Source organism: Ammospiza caudacuta, chromosome 4 (genome assembly GCF_027887145.1).
Source record: "Ammospiza caudacuta isolate bAmmCau1 chromosome 4, bAmmCau1.pri, whole genome shotgun sequence".
Classification (NCBI taxonomy): Eukaryota; Metazoa; Chordata; class Aves; order Passeriformes; family Passerellidae; genus Ammospiza; species Ammospiza caudacuta.
The window spans coordinates 61029287-61056726 of NC_080596.1; the positions used below are offsets into that span (position 1 = coordinate 61029287).

Below are 27440 nucleotides of genomic sequence, written 5' to 3' on the forward strand. Positions count from 1 at the left end.
GTCCCAGCTGGCTCCCTGGGAGGAGGTTGCTTTTATGCTTGCTGACAGAGGGGACTTACTGGGCACTGCTTCAAAGGCTTCTGTGGATTATGGGCTAAATTCAGTCCATAGTGCTGAAGTTGCTGTTTGAGAATTCTTTACGTTCACTGTCACCATTGTGTAAAGATTAGGGAAGGCTGCTGGGGGAGCTCAGAGGTTGTCTCCAAGCAGGAGCAAAGTTTTCTTGCTTTGTTCTCCTTTCAGCTGCAGGGTAGGAGTCTTAAACAGGAAGGTGGGAGGAAGGTAAGGAGGAGCTGCATCAGCTGCTTGGCCATGACCTTTTCTGGGGTGCAGGGAGCCAGGGAGCTGTGTTTGTGCTGGGGCAGCTGTACCCTGCTTATGAGTACAACCTGGCTGTGGTTACTGCTAGTGCCAAGTGTTTGGGGTTGGGTTAGCTCCCTCTTTCCTAGCACTGTCTCTATGGAAAAAGCAGAATCAACCCCTGAAGAGTTGTTGCTGAACAGTTAGAAATATGTCACAGTCCTTCAGCTGATTTTTTTCTTCAGACTGCATTTGCAGTTAACTTTTCCCTCCTTGTTTTGCTCAGCTTGAAGCAGAAGCAGTTTTCCGTGCCATCACAATTGCCAGTCGAATAAACTGCCCAGTGTACATCACCAAGGTGATGAGTAAGAGTGCAGCTGATATCATTGCACAGGCCAGGAAGAGAGGTAAGTGACTTCCTTTGCTTCCCTAAACTTTTTTTTTGTTGAATAGAAGCTCTGTGAAAAAACCTGTATGTCTTGACCCAAATGACAGGCTATAGGGAGAGATTATCAAAGAATGGCAGCACCATTCCAGACTAAATATTTGTGTCTGGGAAGGATGAGGGGAAATCTTTTTGTATTTTTAAGTTGAGACGCTCTTCCCACAAACTGCCCTCTCGATGACTGAATTGTAACTCTTCCCTATCCTGTTTTCCCTTTTACTTTTCCCTTAGACTGCTATATCTCTGTTGATGGGAAGGAGGTATTTTATTCCTAATGGCACATCCTCCATGCCAGTATTTCAGCTTTTCTGAGAGATGGCTTGGGCAGTGCCGCTGCTGTTAGAGATGCTTGGAGCTTGCTCCTGGCCTTGCTGCTGGGAGCTGAGCCCCCCTGATGGGTGCTGCAGGTCAGCCCTGCTTGCTGGGGCTGTGGTGGGATCCAGGTTACAAAGCACCCAAAAGGGCCTTGTGAGCTTGAAGGCAGCTGCTTCTGAAGCTGTGTTTGCAAGTCAGAACTGTTCTGCTGGTTGGGACTACAAAGCTTACTGAGCAATATGGAAAAGCCAAAGAGCAAATTATTGTCTTGATGTTTGTATTCTTGGAGACTTGGAGTGTGCTGCAGGGGACCATATGCTGCTGTCTGCTGGTGCTGTGCCCAACCTGGGAGTAGTAAAAAGGCATTTGCCTGCTGGAGTGATCCACCATCCAGTGCACTCCAAATTGGAACAACGTGCCTGTGATTAAAACAGTACAAATTAAAAGTGGGTCTGAACTGTCTCCTTCTGGATTAGAAAGAAAGATTTGTAAATAGGCTGATCAAAAGCATGTAGAGCTCAGGGAGACTCCTGGTTAATTTTTTATCATACAGACAAAGCCAGGGCTGTTTAATTTCTTGGGAGCTGTGCTAGCCATGTAGCAATGTGTGAATTATACATGGCTGCATGCAGCAAGCAGTGCCATGTGCTGAAGAGAGAGTGGTTGTACTGAGTTCCTGTCTATCCTTGCTTTCTCCAAGGTCCCCTTGTTTTTGGAGAGCCGATCACTGCCAGCTTGGGGACAGATGGGACACATTACTGGAGCAAAAACTGGGCCAAGGCTGCAGCTTTTGTGACCTCACCACCTCTGAGCCCTGACCCTACCACTCCAGATCACTTAAATTCGCTCTTAGCATGGTAAGACTTCCTTTTTTTTTTTTTTAACAGGATGCTGGTGAGGCAAGTGCAAAAGCCATATGGCATGAAGCGTCTAGGGATCAGCCTGGTTTCCTTTAGAACAGTCTCACACATGCAACAGCAGAGAAAGGACATAGAAAACCTGGAATAGTTCTATCCTTTTGCTTAGGCTGCAGTCAAGTGAGCAGCCATGGACACTCCAGTTGCTGGTTGGCTTGATAGAGAGGCAATTGCTGGCTATTCAGGAGTTAATTATTTTTCTTTCTGCTTTTCAAGTGATTCCTAGCTGTAAAACTAGATTGTCAGGATTTCAAACTGACCTTCTCCCTAGTTTTCAGTTTTCTGTAGCTGAATTGTTTCTATATGATGGGATGGCATCCTCATTGTCCACCATAAGCAAAAGCCTGGTGGATACATCCCCATCTTTGAGACTGGACTCAGTTTTAAGCCCCAGTCATATTTGACAAGCACACCTCCAGAAATCAGGGCTGTTCCTGAATGCAGAGGTACCTAGAACCAAGAAAAATTTCTTAGGGCAATTTTTGTCAAAGCTGGTGCAGGGCTCTCAGCTGTGAGTTCTGAAAATTGGCTTGTCCTAACTAACTTGTGTGAGTGGCAGAGTTTGGGGAGTTTATCTCCTGCATATTAAAAAATTCTGACTTGGTAGTTTGCCTTCATCTGGGAAGGGACCAAAATAATAGAAATTTCTTTGTGTCCAGGCTTCTAATTTTAGCTTGCTTTGTGTCTTTATGGGCTCTGGGGTCCTCCAGCTGGAAGAAGGCAAAGATAAGTGGTACATGTAGGGCAGGAGTGTCAGGAGAAAGAGGCCAGAGTGAATTACAAAGAAGACTGGGGGGTTTGGGTGGAGACAGCTGGAGACTGAAGGCCATCTCTTGACAGGATAGGGATGTGAGCTGACTGCCTTCAGGTTGGCAGGGAGACTTTAATCACTAGGTAGGTGAAAGGAATGTGGACAGTAGAGGAAGAAGTGTCTTATATAGAAAAGAAGATAGCAATGCCTTGCCAGAAACCCAGACTGTAAAACCCATCTCTGAAAGTATTTCCTGCCTGTAGCCAACTGTGGGTCTTTAGCTTAAGCAAAAGACCATCTGCTCTGAAATGATATAGAAATTAACAGCTGAAGCCCCACCAGGACAGATTGCTAGGGCTGGAGTGAGGAACTCAACTCACCATTCACATCCTCATTTACCTTCATGTGGTGGCACCCAGCTAACCCAGCCTCCCTTTTCTGGGGTTTCTAATGCCCTAGACAGAGCAGTGAAATCTGAACCTTAAAAATGACCATCTTCAGAGCTGCCAGGGAGCTGGGTGGGCACACACATGTGACAGGAAGATGCCATCAGTCAGTGCCACGTCTCCCCTTGCACATGAATGGGTCAGGCTCTGCAGCCCAGAGCCCACCCAGGCTTTAACTCAACTGCTCTAAAGATGCTGCAGTTGGCCTATGAGTAATGTGTGGCTCTGGTAAGAATTCACAGCAGTTCTCTTCTGACAGTCTGATGGCAAAAATGTTTTTTCCATAACTGAGATTCTTGTTCCAAAGAAAGACCCAGAAAAAAATTACTTTCGTGGTCTGATTCATCACTATCAGCACTGTAAAGGGTGAAGTTCAGTGTGTGTGGGTAAGGCTCTTAGCCAGCACGTGTAAATGTGTATCAAAATGTTTTACTCCTTACTCTGTTAGGGTGGCTATATATGCTTTCTAGGAGAGAGTCCCAAAATAAGAGTATGTGGGTCAAAGCAGATTAGCAAGAACATTTTTAGAATTGGAATACAATAATGACTTTTTAAAACTAACATCAGAAAGACAAACTGAGGACTTACAGAAGTTTTCATTATTCTGCATGCAAAAATGGCTTTTTTTTTTTTCCTAGTGGCTTAAAGTCCTAGATCTTAAATGACAGCAGCTTAGCCTGCTTTCAGTTTTAATACTTCAAATCCATACTGTGGAACTAAAAAGAAGTGTATACTGTATTGGTCTGCTCTGCATTCATGGGGAATTTTATGCAAGTATGATGGTAAAGACAGTATTTCATGTTTCTATTGCACTGTTGATTTGGATACCAATATTTTACATTCATTTTTAAATCCCTACAACATCCTTCCTTAACAACCATGCAGCATACTGCTTGTGCTCTTCTCCACAGAAAGCTGAATGATTTGATTTGTTGGTTTTCCACTGAAAAGCTGAATGTGTAAAACCCCATCATGTCTCATGGGATTTGCAGATTGAATTTCCCTCATGAGATTAGGTCCTTGTGTCATCTGTGGGCCATGCACTTGAGTTAGCTTTGATCTTGCATGGTGTGCTGCTGCATTACTGCAGCTGGGATGTGCCACCTCTTGTGAGCCAGAGATGTGAGATCTTGGTGCTACACAGATGATGTGACTTGCCATGAAAACCTTGTTTAAGGGGAAGAATTAGATGATCTGGCATTTATTTCATGATGACCCCTCCTGTCTCTCAGTTTTTTAGTTGCTGTAATGCTTATCCCCCATTTGACAGTAGAGTGTGTCCAGACAGTAACAGTGCTCATGGATTAACCAGGAATGGAAGGATCTCAAGTGACACACTTTAGTTTTGGAAGTCTTCTATTCATTTGACTGGGGAGTGCAGTTCATATCAATAATGTCTTTAAATGTCAGAGAAGAGGGAGTATGGAATTAAGAAAGCAAGCCCTTGTTATCTTTCAGGTGTAGGAATTTGTAGTGTGGTGTCAGAGGCACAGCGTGACCTCGGGGAAGTGGGCAGTGTCACAGGCCTGGCTGTGACAGTCAGGTTTTCATTGTTATATCAGTGTGTGGAAAGGAGAGATGCCACAGGAAGTTTTGCTGATTAGAGAAGCATCAGAAAGGAAGAAATGGCATTGCAACCTTCTGACTTTATTGTTGTGTTAAAATAAATGAATGTTTAACTGATGAAATTGGCTTAATCCTATGGCATAAAACCAGGCAGTCATTACAATCAGGAGCAGCTAAAGCACAGCAGCCTTTTCTGTACTGAATTCATGAGTTTGGCTTCTGCTAAAATCTGGATGGATGGCTTGTGAGTGTGGTGAAGAACTAGAAAAGAGGCCAAGGACTTTTCTCTCTGTCAGCAATCATTAGGGCTGGCAGCCTAGAAAATGGCATTAGAATTACTCACGTGTGATACTTTTTTCTTCTGTACTTGACTATTTGTTAGCTTGTTGGATCTAGATTTGTAGACCAGAATAATGCAGTTGTTTCAGAGCTGCAATTTACATTATCAGTTAAAGAAAAAGATGACGGGCTCTTGGGGACTTAAGGAGTCATAGAAGGGAAATCATAGTGAGTTCTAATGTGCTTGCCTCCTGTAAGTTTAATCAAGAGCTAAAAATAACACATTTCCTGTGGATATTGGAGAACCTTCTTTTTTGACTTTCTATTTTGGCAAGATTCTGCATATTGATTATGTTCTTCCTCCTTATTTCCAGGAGCAGCTGTGATCCACTTCTGCTCTCTGCCAAAAAAAAAAAAATTCTCTAGGCTGAAAAACCCAAGCTCTTAAATAAAAGCATTACAAATGGTAGCTCTTATTGCATTTTTCTCCATGCCTTTTTCTGTGTAAGACTCTTCAGTTAGATAAATCCAGCACATGTGTTTGACTTGACCTATGCCTTTTGTTGTTTAATTAGAAAACTACCTGATGAAAATATTTTTATTTTCTTGGTTCTGTTTTGGAAGGTCAGATGAAAAGTATTCATGTAAGTTTTGCAAGAAAAATACACGTGTAGGAGAGAAATGCAGGGGAACACATTTGAAGCTCATGACTTTGTGCACTGTGAAATTTGCCATCATTTTTTAATGTGGTTTTGAATTAATTTATCTTGAGAGTGGCAGACATTTCATACAAGCTTCTGATCATTTCCTTAATCCTAGAGTAATCCTTTGTCCTGGTTAGAGGGCTTTTGCCTGATCTCTGTTGATAAGCAGCCTGGAGCTGGAGGGGGCTGTAATCCAGGAGTCCGGGGTGCTCCTGGGGGAAAGTGGAGATGTCCTGTGCCATTGTGGCTCTCAGTGATCTGTAGCCAGCACTGAAAGGCTGCTGGCATGATTTACAGCCTGTGCCTCTGGTGGCTTGAAAGGTCCATTGACAGCCTGCCCGAGACCAAGGTCACCTTGGTGATGCCTGGTCTAAACCTTCTGTGTGTTAACTCCGCAGTGGGGACCTGCAGGTGACGGGAAGTGGACATTGCCCCTATAGCACTGCCCAGAAAGCCATTGGAAAGGACAACTTCACTATGATTCCTGAAGGGGTCAATGGAATTGAGGAAAGGATGACTGTTGTCTGGGACAAGGCTGTAGTAAGTAATAACTCACTTTTATTGACTAAAAGGAAATTGAGTGTTGGCTGAATAATGAAAGCCAAGAGACTCTTGGCCATTGCTTAAGTGACTTTCTGCTATATTTCTGAGAATTCCCTGAGAGAATGCTACTGTGAGGTGAATTGCTTATTTCAAAAACCTCTTCCAGTTTTTTAAACTCAGGGCTATGTTTCACTTCTGACACTGCAATAGTTTTGTGTTTCATTAGACCTGAGGCTTCCCAGGCTCCATTGCTCTATTTTCCCTTAGTGTCAGAGCGGATGCTTCTGAGAGATGTGGTATCTGGAGCAATTTGAAGTGGACCTCATATAAATGTGATGAATGAATTGTTTGAATTCGGGAAGTGTCTCATCGTTTTTGAAAAATTACAAATGGATGGCAGCTGAGCCTGAGGCTAAATGATGAAATGCTTTGAAGGAGAGCATTGCACCTAATTCATACTGGCATACTTTGCAGGGGAGTGCCGGTATAAGTCAGGAATTTTTTGATGGTTCCATGGATTTCATGTATAATGATATTCTCCCTCTAGTGTCTGTCTCCATGTGCACACCCTGCATACTCACACACACTCACTGCATTGTGCTCAAATGCACATTGCGGGCTGGGAAGTGGCAGTATTTATTTACAGTGCTGTGATGAGCACTTCTCCCAGACTCTATGTCATAACCACTTTATTCAGGGACAGCTGAATATAGTGACAGATACATTGGAAAAAATTGAGATTCCAAGCACAGAAGCAGCTTCAGATACCTGCCATGTAGGAGAAAAGTAGGGAAGCAAGCAAAGCACAGCCAGCTGCTGATATTTTCTTTTTTTACTCCCTCAGTGGGAAGGAACTGCAGGAAGGGCTGCAACATGGGATTTATAGGTGGTAGCATTCAATCCTGCACCACTACTTTACAAACCTTATATTTTACCAGGCAGGAAATAAGTGTTTATCTAATATTAAAAGGCTTGGCACTGTTGTTCTTCCTTAGAACATTGTTCTTGCTCATTGTCAGGGAAGACCCTAAAATACTCTACTGAGAAATCAAAATGCTGTTCTGTACAGTTGCAATTACCATCACTGACTGTATGCCAAGTTCTATTGGTGATGACATTTCTCCAGGCAAAGACTTTATAATTGGTTGTATTACTTAGATGTATAGATCTGATAATAATGGTAACAGAATGGACTTAATTTGCAAGAAGTGTTCCCAAAAGTGTTGGAATCTTGATCTTTTGTTATATATCATAATACTCATATGAGTTTCTCTGATTTAAATTTGCTTAAATATTTAAATAGAAATTACTAGGACTAGCAACAAAACTCTTCAGCCTCAGTGTGTAGAGAAAGGGATCCCAGATAGCTGAGCACCTTGGTGGTATCATGTGCACTAAAGTTTCACTGGCTGTCCTTTGCGGTGCCTGGAGTAACACATGTATTTGAAACTTCAGTTAAAGAGCTGTACAGAAAGTCCTGTGTGATACAATCTCTGTTTCATGCAACATCACCACATCTATAAAGGGATGCCTTCCAATATCTCCCCAACCTTTCAGTACTCTGAATAGTAAATCCTTATTTCATAAGCATGTTTTGCTCAAATAATATTGTTTTTTAGGCCACAGGCAAGATGGATGAGAGCCAGTTTGTAGCTGTCACCAGCACCAATGCTGCCAAAATCTTTAATCTGTACCCAAGGAAAGGCCGGATTGCTGTAGGGTCCGATGCTGATGTTGTGATTTGGGACCCTGATAAGGTGAAGACTATAACAGCCAAAAGCCATAAATCGGTAAGGAGGAAATGAAAACCAGCAAGAAAAAAGAAATGTCACTGTTGTTTTTCAGCTGTTGACCTAAATCATGTGAACACCAATAGCACAGGATACATGGGGGGGGGGGTAACTGCCTACTCGTGTTCTGAAATGGGTAAATGTTTCAGGACATGAGAGTATTGAAGTCCTTTGTTGGAACCATTGTGATCAGGAAGGATTTATTTTCTCTCTGCATATACCCTTGCATGTTTACTTTTTGCATGCTTGTGGCAGACCTATAAACAGGTGTGAATCAGCAGCTCTGCAGCTGAGGTTAATAAGGGAGAATAAATTTAAAACCAGCTTAATTTTTTTTCTTACCTAAAAAGCACCTGAAATTATAAGTGGTATGATTAAATTAACAGTATTCTAAACTATGACAGATTATTAAATGTTTTGTTAGTACAGCTCTAATCAGCTTCAGGGATGGAATTTTCTGTTTAATGCCAGAGTTTTGCTGCATGTTTCTTTGCCCTCAGTGCAGAGAACCAGTGACTCACAGTTGCTTTCATTTTGACTCTGATAGGTTTTGTGTTGTGTATCCCAAAGTTGTTATCTTGCTGTTTGGTGCTTTGGCCCTTTGTATTGGGGAATTCTTCCAAAAGTTTTACTGAAAATCCAGTATTGCATTTTTATATTAAAAGACCAAAGCACATTAAAAGACCAAAGCATTTACAAACCCTTAAAAAGTAAATTTGGGTGATTCAGTTTCTGTCTCTCTGTCTTGGGATCTTTCTGTATTTTCAAGAAAATAATAACAACCTGCCCTGTCATTCCCATTTAGATTCAGACCTTCCTGGGCTTTTCTGGGCTTTTTCAGACAGAAACATGTGTGCTGGCCTCTTTGAAATTTGCTTACACAGTAACAGGAGATGCACAGTGGGACCACGTCCTCTGGTTATCCAGCACCTGAATCACAATTTTCCTTCTTATTAGGGCAATCATTATTTTAAATGTTCTGGTTAGATAAAGCAAATTTTCCAAAACAGTGAAAATCCTTGCTGGAAAATGAAAAACTGGAAGGAAATGTCTCATCCAGGAAAGGTGGATCAGAAAGATCCTTTAAAATAATTTCATATCAAAATGCATTGCTTTTCCTTTATACAAAACAATTTTACACACTTTTAATGGCAATTGTCTAAAACTATGACTACAAATGTACATATTCTAAGTTACTCATGGAAAGAGGACTTGGCAGTGAATATGTTGGTTGATCCTCAGGCCATCGAGTACAACATCTTTGAAGGAATGGAGTGCCATGGTGCCCCTCTTGTGGTCATAAGCCAAGGGAAGATTGTGTTTGAAGATGGAAATCTGCACGTCAATAAAGGCATGGGCCGCTTCATCCCTCGCAAACCTTTCCCTGAGTATCTGTACCAGCGCATCAAAATCAGGAATAAGGTAATGTCACATCCTGTTGAACCCTCCTGGAAGCACTGTAGCATTTATTTTTAATATTGTAGTGCTATTATGAGTCCATATCAGGTGGACTGTATATGACTGGCTCAAAACTGGTTGCAATTGTGAACTTACCTAACTCAGTATTAACACTGTGAGCTTCAGCAGGTAGAAATATAATTACCAGCTGACAGAATTGCCTTATGTCCAGCAATGCCTTATTCCACCTCTTTGAAGAGAGGTGGAATAGTGATAGAATTACTTTCAGTTAAAAATTCAGGAAAAGAAAAAGATTTTTGTGAGGGAGGGTTAGGCAGAGTAAAAACGGAATTTTAAATTGCATACTGGACTGCTACACTGCAGAGAAGAAAAGCATGTCAGCCAGAGATTCTCATTATATTGGGCATTACTGAACTATTGTTAGTGCATTTGCTGAGCTGTGTATTAGCAGCATTAATGGCTCAGAAAACTTTCCTCTTTTGTTTAATAAAAAGTTTGGGAAATGACCAGGATTTCACCTCTGTGTCACCTCTGGTTTTGAATTATATCAATACTTATCTGTTGAAAACCAATTGGCTGGACACCAGTTTGGAGTTTAGAAATTGCTCTTTGTCGCTGAGCAGGAAAGTCATTGTGTGAGCACAGGTAATGAGAAAAAATTGACTAAACCTTGTTTTTTCTTCAGCCAAGCATATACCACAGGCTGTGATACTGGCAGCTGAAATTAAGCCTACTAGCAGGTTGATAGCTTTGATCTTTCATCATTTATTATACAAATTATATCAAGCTGCAGAAGAAGGGTCTGCACTTCTTAGAAGAAAAGGCATTGTAAAAAGCAAATGCACCCACAAATTTTGCAAAATACCAATCAGTGTTGCATTTTTTTTACATTATCCATGCAGATGATACAGGTCTTTACATTCACTGCTTAAGGCTTCAGTGCCTGTGAGTGTGACATAAATTAGTGACAAAACCATCCAAAAAGTGAAACCAGCACTTCAGAAACAAATATCACAGATTAGTGTCTTGTAGCAGGAGTTTGAACAAAATTACCTGGGCTAGGTAACCTGTGTTTTGCCAGTGGGTCTAGATTTTGGGAGACCTTTGATCCTTGGGCAAGGTCCACAGACAAAGGGATTGATATTATTGCTCCTGCAGCTCCCTCTGCTGCCTGCCAAGAGGGAGAGCAGATTCATGCCCAAATTTCTTTTCCCACTAACAAATTTTATTCACTGGAAGTATTCAGAAGCACCCATTGATGGTTTTATCAGCTGCTGTATGAACATGTCCATGCACAACAGAGGAATATGGAAAAACTTTTCAAGCAAGGGACTGCAGAACTGAAGTGGCACAGGTTGGCAGTATAAACTTATCCCAGGAGCAGGGATAGCAGTATAAATTCATGCCTTTGTGGGTCCCTGGAAGATGGATTCATTGCTGTGATTGGCAGCTGCTCTCTTCTGGGCATTAGTCTGCAAGACAGTGGCTCTTCTGAACCTGATGTCCCTGTCATCAAAAGCAAGGAAAATGCACTGATTGCTTTGAGAGCTGGATCAAACCCCTGTGAATAGTGTCTTTCTATACAGTATTTTAATTTCACTTTTAACCTGTTGGGGGAAATTCTGTGAAACTATAATCTTGTAAGACACAGAATTCTGATCTCTGATGAGCTTTGCATTCTGAATTCAGTGGCTTCAGGCTCTTTCTGAAAACTGGAACTGTTCTTATTAAAATATTATTTCCTAGGTTCCTATTATTTTAAGGCCAATGAAGTTTTTTTTGATTGTCTTTTCTAATATTCCTTGTAAGAAGCATACAGGGAAAAAATCTAGAGACCTCAAACTGAAATCAGAGCTCAAATAACAGATACTTTATTGGCAAATATTGTAAGCTACATCCCCTGCCACAGTCCACTGTACAATCGGTTTTCTAGTTGATGACAGGTAGCAGAAACTTTTGAAATTTAATTTAAAAATTGCCACTCCTTTTCAATGAGTTCTAATAAAGAGAATGAGATCTACAAAGGGGAGGAGCAGAGGAAATACAGGTAGGAGAGAAATTGCTGCAGTTATTGCTATAGTGGGTATCAGCTGTGCTACAACCCAAGTGTGACTTGGCAGCTGAATGGAGGGAGGTGATTGAGACTGATCTTATGTAAAATAAACAGGTCACACCTGTTCTTTTGAATCTCACTTCTCCCCTTTGATTTTGAAGGAAGCTTGGTAAGGAACTCTTTTGTCATTCATATATATAAATGGAGGGAGCAAGCTTTAAAATTTCCTTTATATATAAAGCAGACTGCACTTTGCTTTATATATAAAGTGTAGATGCATTGTAAATTCAGCCAGTGCAGAATATAGCTCTGTGCTCACTGCTCTCTTCCTACAGGATCAATAGGCAGCATCATCTGAGCATTCAGTGTCTGGATTTTTACTCTTCTCTTGTTTTAGGTGGGAGGACTGCAAGGAGTCTCCAGAGGAATGTATGATGGACCTGTGTATGAAATCCCAGCTACGCCAAAATATGCAACTCCTGCACCCTCAACTAAATCCTCCCCTGCCAAAAACCAGCCCCCACCAATCAGAAACCTCCATCAATCCAATTTCAGCTTATCAGGTAAGTCAGCCTGACTAATGGGAAACTATTTAAAGCTGTGAGTATGGATTACTGGTGATGAATTTCAATTACAATTACTTCTTTAGTCAAATGTAAAAGAACTGTATATAGTCATGTACATGCATATACTTACATATATATAAGTATATACATGTTTTTACTCATTCATTGCCTAGTGATATTTTACATATTGCCAAATATTCAAAATGTTTTCAATCTGAATTTTTTTCTGTGTCAGTCTTTCACTATTATTTGCCTGGCCCATTGCAATTAGATGAATTCTCTGGTGTGACTGAAGCCCCTTGGTGGTGTGCGCAGCTGATGGGACTTGGGTCTGATGCAACCTGTGAGTCTCAGACATCTCACAGGCTGCATCACCAGCAACTGCTAGACGTGGAAAACTCAACTGTTCTTGTCCATGGTCATAAACCACGTGCAGAAGTTGTTCATAAGCAGATTGGAGTATTTCTTATCCTCTGCTCTTGGTGCCCAAAACATTTTCCATGGTACATAGGAAACAGACTGGAAAATCATCCTTTGGGGTTGCTGGAAATAATTCTTGTTGTCTGAAGACAATTACAAGCATGTCAAATCCTTATTCTTCAAAAGTCTACAGCCCCAGTGGTGAATAATACATTCATATGATGTGAAAGTCACTGGATTTTCCCCTTGTGGGAGCTGATGGTAGAGTTTTCCTACTTTACAGATCCTCTCTTCAGAAACTAAATTAAACTTGTGTAAGAAAGTCCTAGGAGAGCAAATATTTTAAAAACCCTTCTAATGGGGTGAAGTATATTTTTGCCCATATACTTGGGGCCATGGTGAGCATATACAGATATCTATGAAGCTATACAATACAAAAACAAGTGCTTAGAAAGTTCACATCTTAGTAACAACCAATAATTGGGATTTTCATAAGCATCTGAAGCTGTGGTTTCACAGTGCAGTGCTGGATCTGGGTACTACCAAGGCATCTAGTGGTACAGATTTGATCGGGGTGATGCGAACAGAAAATTAAGCAGAAGTAGATTTTAATGATTTTTAAATGATCCCACACATTTATTGCATTGCCTTTAGGAAATGGAGTGTGATCAGGCAATATTTAGCCTGTCAGAAAGCTTGTTGTCCACTTAAGCTTAACCTTTCAGCATTTAAAATGCAGTATGACGTTTACATCAGCTCAGTGCCCGTTTCCTCTATGATTGCTAACATCAGATTTACTGAACTGTTGTCCCATGGACTCGGTAGTGACATATGTTCTAAGTCAGTGAGGCAGGTTTGAAAAGTCCCTTCAAGTCAGTGGAAAACAATTCTCCATGTAGGGTGAGCATTAGTCTGATCCTAAACATATAATTTCGTACTTCTCATTGAAGACAGAAATGTGCCTTGAAGATCTGTTCAGCACTTCAGGCTCAAGAGAAACTAGCTGATGGTGGTGTGAGGGAAGCACAGCCAGGTAAAACCTCACTACTGATGTTTTAATCCCTTTCATAGCTTTGTTTCCTCATTTTCTGTTGTTGCAGGAGCTCAGATTGATGACAACAACCCACGTCGTACCGGCCACCGCATCGTGGCACCTCCTGGTGGGCGCTCCAATATTACCAGTCTTGGCTGAGAAATGATGATGGACAGAAACACAAGGATGAAGGATCATGGGAATAATGTCCATTCCCTTCAGTATCTGTGTTATCGAGCCCACAGTTTTATTTGGTACTAACGGAAATAAAAAAACAAAATGTCCTTTTTTTTTTTTTCTTTTTTTTCTTTTTTTTTTTGTATAGAAAGAGGTGATAATAGTGTGGTGTGTTTGCTTGGAACTACTTGCCTCACAATTGTGCTTTCATGCCATAGTCACCTTAAAGCATGGTGCTTCCATTGCCCCTTTAGTGACTACAGGTTTTAGCTTTGTCTCGTAACTGAATGATGGTTCCTTTGCACCCTCTCGCTGTATTAGAGTAGTTAATGCATGTTACTGAGTTATTTATGCAAGTTGCATTCTGTGAGTGAGTCCCTTTAGAACACATTGCCAACAACTGACTAGACACAATGCCAAGATTAATGTCTGTATTTGAGAAACACCACCAAAAACACTAATGAAGGAAGAAAATGGCCATCTGGAAAGTAAGCAGTAGAGTAGTATAGGCAGCTTCTGTTTAATCTTTAATTTATTATAAACCCAAGAAGCACTTCTCTCAAGACACAGAAACTCACTGGGACACGTAATGACAAATGGTCTCTGTAGCACCTGTCTGTTCCCACTCGGTACATTCCAAGTCTGTGTCCTTCTTGTTTCCATTTCAGACAGAGCCATCAGTTTTACATACCAATGCCATTGCCACCCCTGCAGGGATTTCTCCACCTGGGCAGTAGTGCTCTCCTTCTGCATGAGATTTTTGGTACTTACAGATAATCCAAGTTGCTGTCGGATTTTTAAAGTTTTTTGTACAAATTTTTTCCTTTGTAATCACACGCATTTTTACTTACTCTACCGTATCAAGATCTACTAGTCGTGGTTCAATTTCTGAATTCAAAGCTTGTGAAATAAAGGAAATTAATTGATGGGTAAGCCTCTTGCTCTGTGCTGTGACTCAATGACTGAAAATTTGGAATGGAGGAACTCAAGAGAAATTGTCTTTCAGGTTGACATCATGCAAGAGAAGGAACCTCCTTAGATTACAAGGGTTGAGAAGTGTATAGGTCTGTATATGCATACTATAGCAAGATATAGTATGTCTTATTAAACAGGCTCACAGTAAAAATGTACTTATTAACAATTGCACTTACTATTGAGTAAAATGTACTTACTAATGGTTGGATTCAATCTTAGAGTGCTTTTCCAAGAGAAAGACTTAACGAGACTTAACAAGTCTTTTCACAGACTTAACAAGTCTGTGATTCTGTGACATTGCAGCTGCCTCAGTTTTACCAAAATGAGACACGAAATAACTTTCTGCCAAAGACCTTAGATCTACATTTTATTTGCCTAAAAAGGGGGCAATTCACTGCTATCATCTTCATCTTAGTACAGAACCAGTACCCAGTGCTGCACTTTGACCTAAGCTATATTTGACTTCATTGTGGTTTTCTCTGCTGACTGAGCTGTGTCCAGGCATGGCAGGAAAAGAACATGCTGCAGGTAAGGTGAGAGATGTGGACTTTAATTCTCTGAGAGTGAAGCAAATATTTCTCTTTGTCTTTCTGACTCTCTCACAAATTATGTAAAGAAACCTTGTTTTCTGTCACTTTGTGCTTGTGTGACAGTGTTACAGATGCTGTGGGAGGTGTGGGCTGCAGTGGAAGTGGGGTGCTGTAAGATTAGCAGGTCAACAAACCCCTCCCCTTGTGCTGCTTTGCCTTTAGCCACACTACAGAGCTGCACCAGGAGCACTCTTGCAGCCGTGGGGTGCCACTGGAGTGGTTTAACCAGCTGTGCTGCACCCACGGAGCACCCATCCATCCCAGCCATGCATCAGTCACTCGGGTTGGCACAGCTCCTGTGGGGCATGCCAACTGCACGTGAGCCATAGCAGTTTGGGAAGTAGCCCCCCTGAAGCCTGTCATTCTGAAACAGGTACACTGTCACCTCCAGCTTGCCTGGGAAAGGAACCACTACCCTGGAAAAATCTATTTCGTCAGCTTGGTCTGAAACCTGGCAGCAGAGCTGGTCTGAAGAGCCAGCTTTTCCTTTGGCTTTGAGCTGAACCAGTGCAGAAACATTGCAATTCAGTCTGCAGTGAACTGAATTGCTTGCTCCCAAAAAAAGGAAAATAAAGCTTTTCATGAACAATCCTTTCTGCAAAGAATTCAAATTCACATTTCATACTGCTTGGAGCATGCCCTCATCCTCAGGCTTTCTTGCTCATTTGGTGGTTCAGATATTTTACATTATATGAATTAAAATAAATTGCTCATTTGGTGGTTCAGGTTTTTTATAGGAAGTAAAATAACACTAGCAGAGAAGCCTGAGGACAGTGTACCTGGAATGACCTACAGCCTAGCAGGTAAGGCAGTCCTGAAATGCCAAGTCTCCATCTGCCTTGTCCTGTTCCAGCCCATTTGCTGTGAGTGTTGACAGCCAGCAACAGTTTTGATGTAACCCTGACAGTGGAAATACAGCTGCTTTGTGAAGCTATGTGGCAAATCTGACAGTGTGAAAATTTCCAAACTGCTGTTACAATTTCCCTGTTGTATTTCATGCACGTTTTTGTGCAAGTAGCAATGGTTGCTCACCTCCAAATAAAAAATCCACTCAATGTATGAGGCTTGTCACGCTTGAGGTAACAGAAATGATCATTGTGTAACTCATGTTTAGATTCCACTTTTCCTACCCACTTAACAGCATCTTAAACCAAAAGCCCTTTGCCTACAAGCTGGTCAAAGATTCACTGGTAACATGCATTTATTTTTTCACTGTGAAGTGTCTGTGAATAAATACGTGTGGGTGTTTTGAGAGGCATTTCATGGTTCGGTGCTCCTCTGTGAACAAGGCTGTGCCTGTCAGGTCAGTGTGCCTCTCCTGTGATGGCTCCAAGAAGAAGCAGCCTAATCCCTGCAGCCTGGCTGCTCCTGCCATGGCACTGCTGAGGGGCAGCCTGCAGGAAGCTGTGGATCCTGAGCTGCTCCTCAGCAGCTGAGGTGGAGGAGGCCTCACCTGGATGGTTCCTGTGATTCCACCAGAGAGATGGCACCTGCTGTTTCCCATGGATGGAAAACAAGGCAAGGGGTGCTTCTCTTACCTCCTGGAGTCTATCTCATAGCAATGTCTCTGCCCCTACATCACTCACGTGTCCTTAAGAAAATGAAACATGCATTAGCTGGTGCTCCTGAGTGCACGCTGCACAAGAAACTGCACTTGTGTTTGCTCCCTTGCAGGAACACCAGGCTGGGAGATGTGAACTTGGTGAGGAGCTGCTGTTATCTCAGCCACAGGTGGGAAGCAGTGCAGAGCTTTCAGGCTTTCTGAATAGTCAAACTTATAAAAATCTGCTGCAGGCTATGACCTTTCAATACCTGATACAGCTCTAACGATGTAAAGCTGCTCTTCCCTATTGCTTTTGCAATGGTCAGCTTAAAATTAGTCCCTGTGACCAGCCTGGGAACTATCTTTGTTAAAAAAGTGATGTGGAAGGGAAGGCTGGATCCACAGATTGATTTCTGAGCATATGTTGGACCAGTTTGTCTTGTGCTACAGTTTGTCTGCTACCAGAGCAATGCAGTTACATGTTTAAATTCTAGTGTTCATAGCAAAGCCTGCTAATTATGATGCTAAGACTGTATGAAAACTGACAGCTGTCCCAGCCTTTGAGTGTTTCTCTTGGCAATATACTGGTCTTTGTCCTCAAGAACTAAGATCTCAGACTAGACCAGGTCAGATGACCATCTGCTCTGGGTCCCAGTAGCCAAAACCACAAGCTTGAAGGAGGTCAGAAGAGCAAGCATACAATGCTAATCCTCCTCTGAGTGCCTGCTTCATTTCCAGTGCTCTGTAAATTCTTGAGAAGCAGCAGCATCATGTACCTGTAGGTCTCAGTGAATTTGTCTGCCATGCATTTGCCAAGGTGTGTTTAAACCCATGTGAAATCCTGCCATTAATGCCTTCCTGGAGCCAGGAAATGCACAGCTTAATGCACAATGGCAGAGTGCTGATCTAGTCCTCTTGGCACCAGCTATTTCTTGCCATTTAGACCTAGCATGGTTCTCAAAGACCTCACATGGCAACAGCCTTACAGACCCAAGGGAAGAATTCACTAGTTTGCCATGATTTCGTCTTCTTGACATAAACATTTGTCAAAGGAAAACTCTTTGGGGTAAGAAAAAATCTACAGACATATTCATCTATCAGTGTATCTAAATGTACAATGGCACTAATAGCACTGTAGGTGTTAGATTTTTTAAAACTAAATATTAAAAATATCTCAAATCTGCATAATTAGAACATCATTCTGGAATAACAGTGATTTAATTCAAGTTGTATCTTAATCCTGCATAATTGTCAAGGAGCTCCACACTCAAAAAAAAAGTGTGTTTTTATTTCAGGCTCAATAGAACACTGGATTTTGCATTTTTTATATTTTGGGTCAGGAAGTGTCCATGAATACAGTGCTTACATCTGAGTTTTCACCTCCCTTAAAATATCAGGGATGTCTGAGTGCACCATGCTCTGTTCCTTATTACTTTCCCTCTGACTACTAAGCTACCAATCCTTGTTCATCTACTCTTGGTAAAAAAAATAAATCTCACTCATCTAAACAAACCGACTTTAGGATCACGGTTGTGATGAACTTTCCACAAACTTTCCAGATAAATTTCAGTGATGGCAGTAAGGCTGTTGGGAGAGGGGTATATGGGAGATGGAATAATATTACCCTCCATGTTTAAAAATAGGAGGGAAAAGGCATGACATTTCCCCTAAATTTCTGCAGTGTTTTTGATATATACCTGTAAAGCATGATCAAACCTTCCAGAATAAAGAGAGGGTTCTCTATAGATTTACCCTATAAACTGACTGTTTTGAGCTGTGACTGGTGCCTAGGTATCCCATTTTCCCCTAGTCCGAGTCTATGATTCTCTAACTTAACATAAAAGTTCAACAATATTTACTACAAAGCGTCTGCTCTGAGTTTTGTTTGGCATTTTCTGCACTTGTTTCTTGGTCCAGTTAAACCCTTCTTGTCCAATATCTGCCTCACTGACAGACAGTGATGGCAAGTGTCACACTGTGCCCATCTGCACATAACATTGAACTTGGGGTATCCATGGGGAAACTCAAGGGGACTGAAGTCACTAACAGGGACAGGACCAGTGGGTGTTTTGACAGGAGATTGCCAATGTGACTGTGGGAGAGAAGAAAGGTCTGCAGAAACTCCCTCCCAGGAGAGCCAGACAGATGGAAGATTGGAAGGTGCCTGCACCCAGACCTGGAGGGACTGGCAGGGATGGCACCGAGCACAGGGACATCCCTGGGGACTGGCAGGGGTGGCACCGAGCACAGGGGACTGGCAGGGATGGCACCGAGCACAGGGGACTGGCAGGGATGGCACCGAGCGCAGGGACCCTCCCTGGTCCCTCCCGGCGCTCCCTGCCAGCCTGCTCCACCTGCGAGGGGCTGTGAGCACCGCGGGCTGCCCGGGAGAGGGCACTGCTGCCCCGCTTTTGGGACAATCCCGTTCCTAATTCAGAGAAAAAGCCGCTTCCAGCCGGGCTGGCCAAAGCACAGCACAGGGTAGATCCCACCTGGGTAACCAGGAACCCTCTCGAGTGATTCTGCTGCACCCTGAGTGTGGCAGGAGCTCTGCTGCCCTGAGGGGTTTGGAGCATCATCTGTACAGAGAGCACTCAGAGTGAAACATGTTCAAAAATCCTATGTGAATGCATTCATTCTGTTACCAAAGAAAACAAAACAAAACAAAAAACCCAAAAAAACCTCCCCCCACTCCAAAAAACCCCACCCAAAAAAATACCAACCAAAAAAGAACAAGCAGCAACTAAAATGTTAAAATCCAGACTGTGAGGGCAGAGAGATACCATAGAGCTGAAGTGCTGAAATACCAGAATCAAATGCTTGAAATGGTACAATTCACAAGTTTTTTTTACAGCTGAGATGAAAATGAACCATGTAACACACGTGTGTAACTGGCCTGGTGAACTCGTTTGTACAGCAGCACATTTGTCTGAGGCAAACTGATGTAGGACTTTCCATCTTCCACCAAAGGACAACCTTTTCATTAGCAAAATATATGTTTATTTTTGAAAAGGCAGAATACTCCCACTTCGTGAAAGCTGTAGGATTGCTTAAATGGGGCAATTTATTACACAACACAGGTGCTCTGTACAGCCAGTAAGAATTCACTGCTTTGCATAACAAGAATTTCCCATAGGAAATGTAATGAGCATAACAAAGTACATTGGAAACAAAAGGGTGCACTTAAGGAAGAAGACTAGAAACTGAAGCATAAAAAGTAAAAGTTAACCAGCTTTCTCTCATTTCCTTTAAAAGTGACAATCTGAATTCTTAGACAAAGGCAGAGAAGTAGGTATATAAACATCTTTGTATAAATTTTAAAAAGCATACATAGGACTGGAAGCACAAAAATATAACAAAAGAGAGACCAAATGTCATCTTTTGATCTCTCAGTACCATCTGAAGCCTGTTTACATATTCTCTACATTTTATCTCCTTTCCTTAAGTCAAAGTAGCATTCACAAAAAAGAATGCTACTGTGTACCACATCTCAGGCTCAAAAGTAAACAGTGCATCACTCTTGTTATGAAACCTTACTGAGTCACACTGACCTGGGCCCAGTGTGCACCTGCTCTCCTACAGGTGCACGATCCTCAGGTTTATTCCAAGTCTAACACTCTCTCCCCAGCACATTACCCAAGCAGTCTCAAAGAGCTTGTATTAAAGACTTCCTTGTTCCCCCTTACAAAAACCAAGAGGGAATGTTTTATTAACAGCTAAAGGAAGTTGGGATTGATTCTTGGTCTGCAGCTAAAAAAGATTTATGAGTTATTATTGATTTTCTTCATTGTTCCTCAGCAAAGCAGCTCAGTAAGTACCTAGAGCTGCTGAGATTCCCCAGAAGGATGCCTTGGTACACTGTGTTCAGACAGCTCAGACAAAAGCTTTTACTACCTGCTGCCTTTCTTTTTTAACATCTTTGAGTTTTTCCTTGGCTCAGTCTCCTCTTCATGTGAACTCTGTGGCATCTCTCTGAAAGAGTAAGTAAGAAAAAGAAAACAAAATTGCAGACAGTTTTTAAAACACTCTACTTTAAAACACTCTACTTCTCTCCTCAAGTAAATTAATTTTGGTAAAAGAAAGGCTCTTGCTATATAACTTCTGCAGTCACTGGTTTCAGTGCCTCTGCTGGGGCTGCCAAAGTTGCAAACCCATAAAGGTTCTTTTGTTGGCTGCCTGCTCCCTGCGCACGCATCCCTGGTCGGCTGTGGGAAAGGAGTGTGTGAAAAGGGCTGATGCCATCAGGGAAGGGAGCCATCTCCTGAAGTCAGTCCCAGGCTGAGGTCACTCAGGGGATAAATACTTTTCCCCAAAGGCCTGTGGCTCCTGAGAACCAACTGTTTGCTCTGCCTGTCAGCAGGATTTTCTCTGCTCAATATATCAAGCCGCAGCAACCAGCTGGCTGGTTTGATCTGCCCGTGCTAATCAGCTGGCACCTTTCAGGTTTGCAGCCACTTCTCCTCCAGTCAGCACCCCAGCACAAGCCAACTGAAACATCTATCAAGAAAATCATTGTTAGAGCTGCTACCCTCATCAGCCAAAGACTGGAGCTTGCCTTTGTTCCTGGAATAAAGGTGGAAGTTGAAAGCCTAAATACCACAGACCATATTTTGGTTGCTACATTTCAGCCTAGTTCCATTGAATTCACTTGTCTCTGCTGATTTATGCTGTCTGTGACTAAGGTTTAAATAAAACTAAATAAAGGAAATTTGGAAACAGTATTTCTCATTTCTCTACCTTTGATCAAAGCTATTTATAAAATACATAGCTGTACAGACAGGCAAATACAGATGAATTTCCGAAGTTTAAAAAAGATTATGAGGTAAAAAAGCTTAAGTACATGTGGAAAGTAAATACTAAGGAAACTCAGCCAATGCAGGCATTATGTTTTCAGTTTGATTGACATACCTCCTTAAAAAGTAGGTTTTGCAGTTTTTGTATTAAAAAAGGATTCTTTTATAAATAGCTTTCCACATACCATTATTTTTAGTCTGTAACATACCTGCATAAGCCAGAAGTTATTCCATAGGGTTCTTGAATATTTTCATGAGAATCATCTTTTTCTGCTGGTTCAGGTGACTGAAAGGTCTGTCTTTTGGAATTTGCTTTTACACCTGAATTGCCAAATGCAGTAGATTAAAAAAAAAAAAAAAAAGAAAAAAAAAAAGGAATCACAAATAGTAGAGCTTGTTAGGTTTTGATTAACCTGAAGCAAAAAGTTACATTAACTTTTCATCCATACCTACTATTATTCCAAGGAAATCAGTTCACTTTACATTAGCCCAGCATACAGCTTTTTTACCACTGGTTAGTTCTCACACAGCAGACTGTGAACTGCCAGATTTGCAGAACACTGAAGTGAGTTTCCATGTGGTGCAACAGTTGAAAGCCCTATCATATATTTTCTTAGCAAGTAACTGAAAATGGCTTTTTATTACCACCAAGTAGAAGAAAAGCCAGTTCATATTTTGAGTGATTTGAATCAGAACATGATGTTAAAAATTTGCCGCTTTGAGGGCCCTGACTGTTCAGTCACAGTGCCTACCAAGGCAAACAATTCTGCACACCTGAGAAACAACAGCTGGGGAGAAAGACTTCAAAAGTGTGCAGGGTGTGACCTGCTTTTCCCTTTCAGGCACCCATCCTGCCTTTCAGCATCCTTCAAATGCAACACCATATGTTTAGTTCTGATAATGACAGAAAGAGTGCACGGCTCAAAGGATGGCACTTGTACACTGAATCTGAAATGTGGACTAGGAAACATGACTGCTATTCTGAAAACTTGTCCCTAAGTATCTCTTGAAGAATGAATTAGTATCATTTGTCAAAACTACAGTAAATTCATAAAAATAGATCAAGCTTCCTGTTTTGAGTACATGTGTAGGAGGCAATTCTTCCATTCTTCCAGGACAATGAAATCTGGATGATTCAACTCTGCTGTTCTGCCATGGATTTAGCAATCGACTTGAACAGAGTTGTTTCTAAAGGACACGACAAAGACACGAAAAATGTTTTGGTTTCAGCAGGGCAAGGCCTCACCTGAGGGGACACAATGTAATCTACAGGTTAAAGGCTGCTCTGAAGTGAGGAAAGGTGACACTTGTTTGTGGCTGTGCTGCTGGAGAACTGGGTGACCTTGAAAGGTTCCATTACTTTTCTACATCCCAGTTAGGGAAATGGCACTGATGAAAAATCTCTCCTGAAACTCCAATGTGTTATACTGCAAAATTTGAGGAATTAAGTTGGGTTTTTTCTGAACAATTCAGGATAGTACCAACCTGCTGGCTTGCTCCTTTTGGAAGGCTTCTTCTTCACAGTCAGTGGAACTCGGGTCAGCACAGCCAACTCCCTCACAAAGTCCTGCTCTGCTTCCTGCATGCAAGGACAGAGCAGCAATCACTCAACACAACACAGCTCAGTTCTGTGTTATTTTATTACACGTGGCACTACAAAACAGGCACATCACTGCGGAAACACAGGAAACAATATGGGAAACTATCAGGGAAATGCTCCTACAAGACAGAGATGAATCTCAGCACTCATTCCAACTAGGGTAGCAAAGAGACCCCTACAATCTGTGCCGTGTTTCTCCATTGAATACTTAGATCCCTGAACCATTTTACCCTTAGCTGATTCTCCAGCTCAGCTCCCAGGTGGTGCAATCCCAGCAGCTTCTGTTTCAGACACTCCAGACGAATTTGCTGCTGCAGTTCAAACTGAGCCAAAATCTTGTTCTGCTGGAGCCCTATCCTGGTCAGAGAAATGTAAATGTAGAGATGCTGTTCAGTGCAAGGGAGGAATACAATCCTGTCTAAGTCTATTTAGAAGGTTTTGTAGAGAGAAAGGCTCATTAACAGTATTGGCCCAACCAACTTCTGCTGGGACAGGAAATTTTGGGGTAGATTTTTAGATTTACTTATTTTAGTAACCTGCCTTGGCTGTCTATAGAATACAAGGTCCTTCTGGAGGGTAGGAATTACAGGAGTTTGCAGTGTCCATGCCTGGATTTTTGGAACTGGAATTCAGCTCTAAAGTTGAAGCCTGCTTTCAAAACCACTGTATCTTTCTAGGATTTAGTTTTACTGCCTGCTTCCCAAAGGGCCAAGGCAAACAATGTTCAAAGATCTGTTCAAAGATCAGGTGTGAGAACAAGGAATTAAGAATTAGGCATTTTATCCAGGCCTCTTCAGTACTGAGCCATCATCAGAACCAGACTGAGCCATTAACATGGTAATTGACAACTTGGGAATTAAAAGCATTAACTGCTGTATTCTTCACTTGTTTTACATTTCTGGTTAAAGATTATTATTATTATTACAGTACAACCTGAATGGCTGCAACTTTGCTGCATCTGTATATCTCCTGTTTTCTTGCCTGATCTACCTTAAAGCAATGCTGCCAATCATCCATCAAATTCCTTAAGGAAGGAGGTGACACAAATCCTTTCTGACATTTACACTTAATGAAGTTGCTACTGTAATGCTCACTGCTTACAGAGGTTACCTTGCAACATTTGCTTTTTGAACTCACACTCCTAACCTCGCACCAAGGGCAAAAAGAAATAAAACAACAAAACAATGTCGAGTTTATAGGAATTAGAAAAATTAATGTAAACTTTACATTTAATTTACAAAGCACTAGACCATAAAATAAATCATAATGGCAATAGGAAAATGGGTTTGATTACTGATTATTATGGTATCAGCTTAGATGCTGCATAGCTACATTCTTCAATCCCACATTTCTGCTTCTGGGAAGGCAAATTTTACTGTATTTTGTTTAAAGATACTAGAATAGATTACAGGAGAAAAAACAAATGAGAAAATAGCTGGAAAGTGAATTTGTATGTCACAATAAATGATAAATTTGATAATGAATAACTAACATCTTTTATGAAATCCTTTATTACATAAATCCATTTCTTTACTAACTCAAACAGGGATAAAAAAGTGGGCAATGATATCTTTCAGTTTAGAAGAAACAGAATGTCTGAAAAAAGATTTACCTCTTTACAATGCCTAAATTGAAGCTGTTGTATTTTGCTGAATAATAAACCAAGAGTAAAGACATAAAATGATTACAAAAATGTATAATGTACATGACAAGCCACAGACCTTTTTATGACAACTTATGCCTTTTTATATGCAGTGCTTTTTGTCTGGACTTAATTTTCATTTAATCAGTAATTAATTAAATATTATTTTTATTTAACTAACATTTGAGAGATTCCACTCTAAATTTAGTGCAAGTAATCTTGATTTTCCAAGGCATTCACTGAAGCCTTCTTTCCACTTTGAGTATTTTTTGGGCTTCAAGCATTTTCTCCTCATTATGGTGTATGTTTTCTCCACAGTAAACTAACAAACACTTTTGATGTTCAAAGTAAAAAGTATGGAATGTAATGAATTACATTCAGCACTGGTTCCCATCCACATTTATGTTAAATTTCTTTTAAAATCTGGCATATGTTTTGGCATTGTATTTCATTCTCTCTTTTCAAACTGCCTAAGTATAGTTCTCCAATCTGTAACTAATGACCATCAAAAAGTTTATTTAATAAGAAAGTAATTCTCTGAGATCAAAGGGCAGACATCATTTGGCAATAGGTATTTCTTTTCCATCAAAGAGAAGTATAAAATGCAAACTCAAGACATTCATTCAGCTAGACATCCATGCAGATCTGCAATCACTCACAAAGTTTAAATGGACAGCAGTGCTGCTGCCTGGTCTAACCTTTGGTGGACCGTGGATGACACATTTAGGAGGCCTTTGGTGTGTTTTTCTTTCAATGCCAGTTCATTCTCTTTATTCTTCAGTCTGATCCTATCATTTCCTTCTGTTGAAATAGTTTTTGAAAAATTTTCTGCTCAAAATTAAAAACTGTGCATTGTGACAACCTTCATCACAAATTAATAATGATTCTAGGTAGCCTTTCCAAAGTTACTGCTCCTTAGGGATATCAAGTACTTCTTACACACTCTGCCACTGTGATCTGCTGCAAAGAGAATACTTTGTGCATCATTTAGCTGAGATAGGAATGTCATGGAATTCCTTTTTACTTACTTCTCCCACTAGGCTAACTGATTAACATGGAATTCGAAGCAGAAATTTTCTAAAAAGACCTTGATGCCTTAAGCAAGGACTGTATTACCTAAACAAAAAATGCATTATAGAGAAAACCCTCCACTCAGATGTGACTAATTCCTGGGTATGCCCAGCTTCACAAGATGTCCCTCAACTGACAGGAAACTACTCTGGTTACTTTTGCAAATGCTCACACTCTGTGACTGAGGGCTTATTTGCTGACCAGGCTCCTGACTCTGCCCCTGAACTGCCTGGCAGCAAGGCTTGGGCACATCTGACAGACAAGACCTTGCACTACCCTATTTAAATTAAACAGGAGGGAGATGGATGGGTTTGTAACAGATCAGGGTACAAAACCTTCATCTGGGGAGTGTCCAACCTTTTCTGAACACTGAGAGAGGCTGACAGGTACCTTTCCTTCCACCTGCACCATCAGGGAGCAGTTACTGAATGTACCCAGGGCTGGGCTGGCTGTGAGAGGGGAGGTACTCCCCACCTTTCCTCTTGTGACTCTGCCTGGCAGACTAAATTCAGATTTACTAGGCCAAGGGATGCCAGAAGAAGTAAAATCCTCTAACCTTACACTAAGCACAATTACTGGGAAGCAAAACTGTCTTAAAGTTGTCAGTACCATACAAACCTTGTAAGGATTTCAGATGTTGAAGCTTTTTTCCTTCATACTCTTCTGTGATTTTTCCTAATTGCTGGTAGTAGTTTTGCACCAGTCTACTGATATTATTGCTGGTCCCATATACACTTTCAACAGCAGATTCCACCAGTCTCTCCTGTATCACACAGTACAAGTCACAATTAATTTCCAAGCCCAAAAGTGTTTTGATCTGTTTAAAAAAACCTTATACCTAATTTGGTATATGCACACAAAATTGTGAATTTAAAATGTGGCTTTAAAAATGGGGAAGACTGAGACACTGAAAACCATGCAACATTTCAACATGAAAAATTGCAGCAAAACCTTTCTAATCTCCATCTCCATCTGGGAAGTGGTCATTCCCCTACCCACTCAATCTCTACAGCCCATTTTAACAGTCAAGCCAATTGCCAGCAAAGCAAGCTAATCTATGTGTAGATCTGCTGTGAGCTTCCACTACAGAGAAAATCCAAATATTTACTTTGGAAAAAAATTATTGATCTATGATGTAAGTTTTAATTTTAATTTTATTTAATGATTTATCTTTGAATTAATATTAAGCTGGTAGAATGCAAACTATTAATTAGTCAAAAACCCTTTATCAAGAGATAATAATCTCATTTTTTTCTTCTTTTTGTTATTCTCTGTCATTAAGAGTTGTGATAATTTTTTTCCTGTTCCAGTGTTTGACTTAAAACCTGTTTTGGCTGCTGTAGCAAATACTGTACTGCTACATAAACTAGCTTGCAAATACGTTGCAAATTATGCTCAGTTTAAACACAGCTCCGAAGGGTTTTCTGCTAATACTTCCAGGCATAGATTACTGCATACATTAAATTGCTTTCCATCTGTGCAAGGTAGCCCTTGTTTTGTTT

General features: G+C 41.1%; 2 protein-coding genes across 3 annotated transcripts in view; one reads left to right on the forward strand and one right to left on the reverse strand.

Annotated features, from left to right (window-relative positions):
* The window catches only part of CRMP1 (collapsin response mediator protein 1), a 49793-nt gene extending 35147 nt beyond the window's left edge, over nt 1-14646 (forward strand). For both annotated transcript variants that reach the window (XM_058802966.1, XM_058802967.1), the window contains exons 8-14: nt 587-707; nt 1761-1917; nt 6122-6263; nt 7886-8056; nt 9299-9478; nt 11926-12091; nt 13615-14646. In XM_058802966.1, the coding sequence (XP_058658949.1) occupies nt 587-707; nt 1761-1917; nt 6122-6263; nt 7886-8056; nt 9299-9478; nt 11926-12091; nt 13615-13706 (1029 nt within the window). In that variant the 3' untranslated portion in view covers nt 13707-14646. The remainder of the gene's footprint in view (nt 1-586; nt 708-1760; nt 1918-6121; nt 6264-7885; nt 8057-9298; nt 9479-11925; nt 12092-13614) is intronic.
* A 5250-nt stretch (nt 14647-19896) lies between these two features.
* Nucleotides 19897-27440, reverse strand: part of EVC (EvC ciliary complex subunit 1) — a 46347-nt gene continuing 38803 nt past the window's right edge. Inside the window, exons 15-20 of the mRNA XM_058803994.1 lie at nt 26557-26701; nt 25566-25668; nt 23456-23582; nt 23111-23204; nt 21835-21946; nt 19897-20804 (exon numbers count right to left, since the gene is read on the reverse strand). Of these exons, the coding sequence (XP_058659977.1) occupies nt 20723-20804; nt 21835-21946; nt 23111-23204; nt 23456-23582; nt 25566-25668; nt 26557-26701 (663 nt within the window). The 3' untranslated portion in view covers nt 19897-20722. The remainder of the gene's footprint in view (nt 20805-21834; nt 21947-23110; nt 23205-23455; nt 23583-25565; nt 25669-26556; nt 26702-27440) is intronic.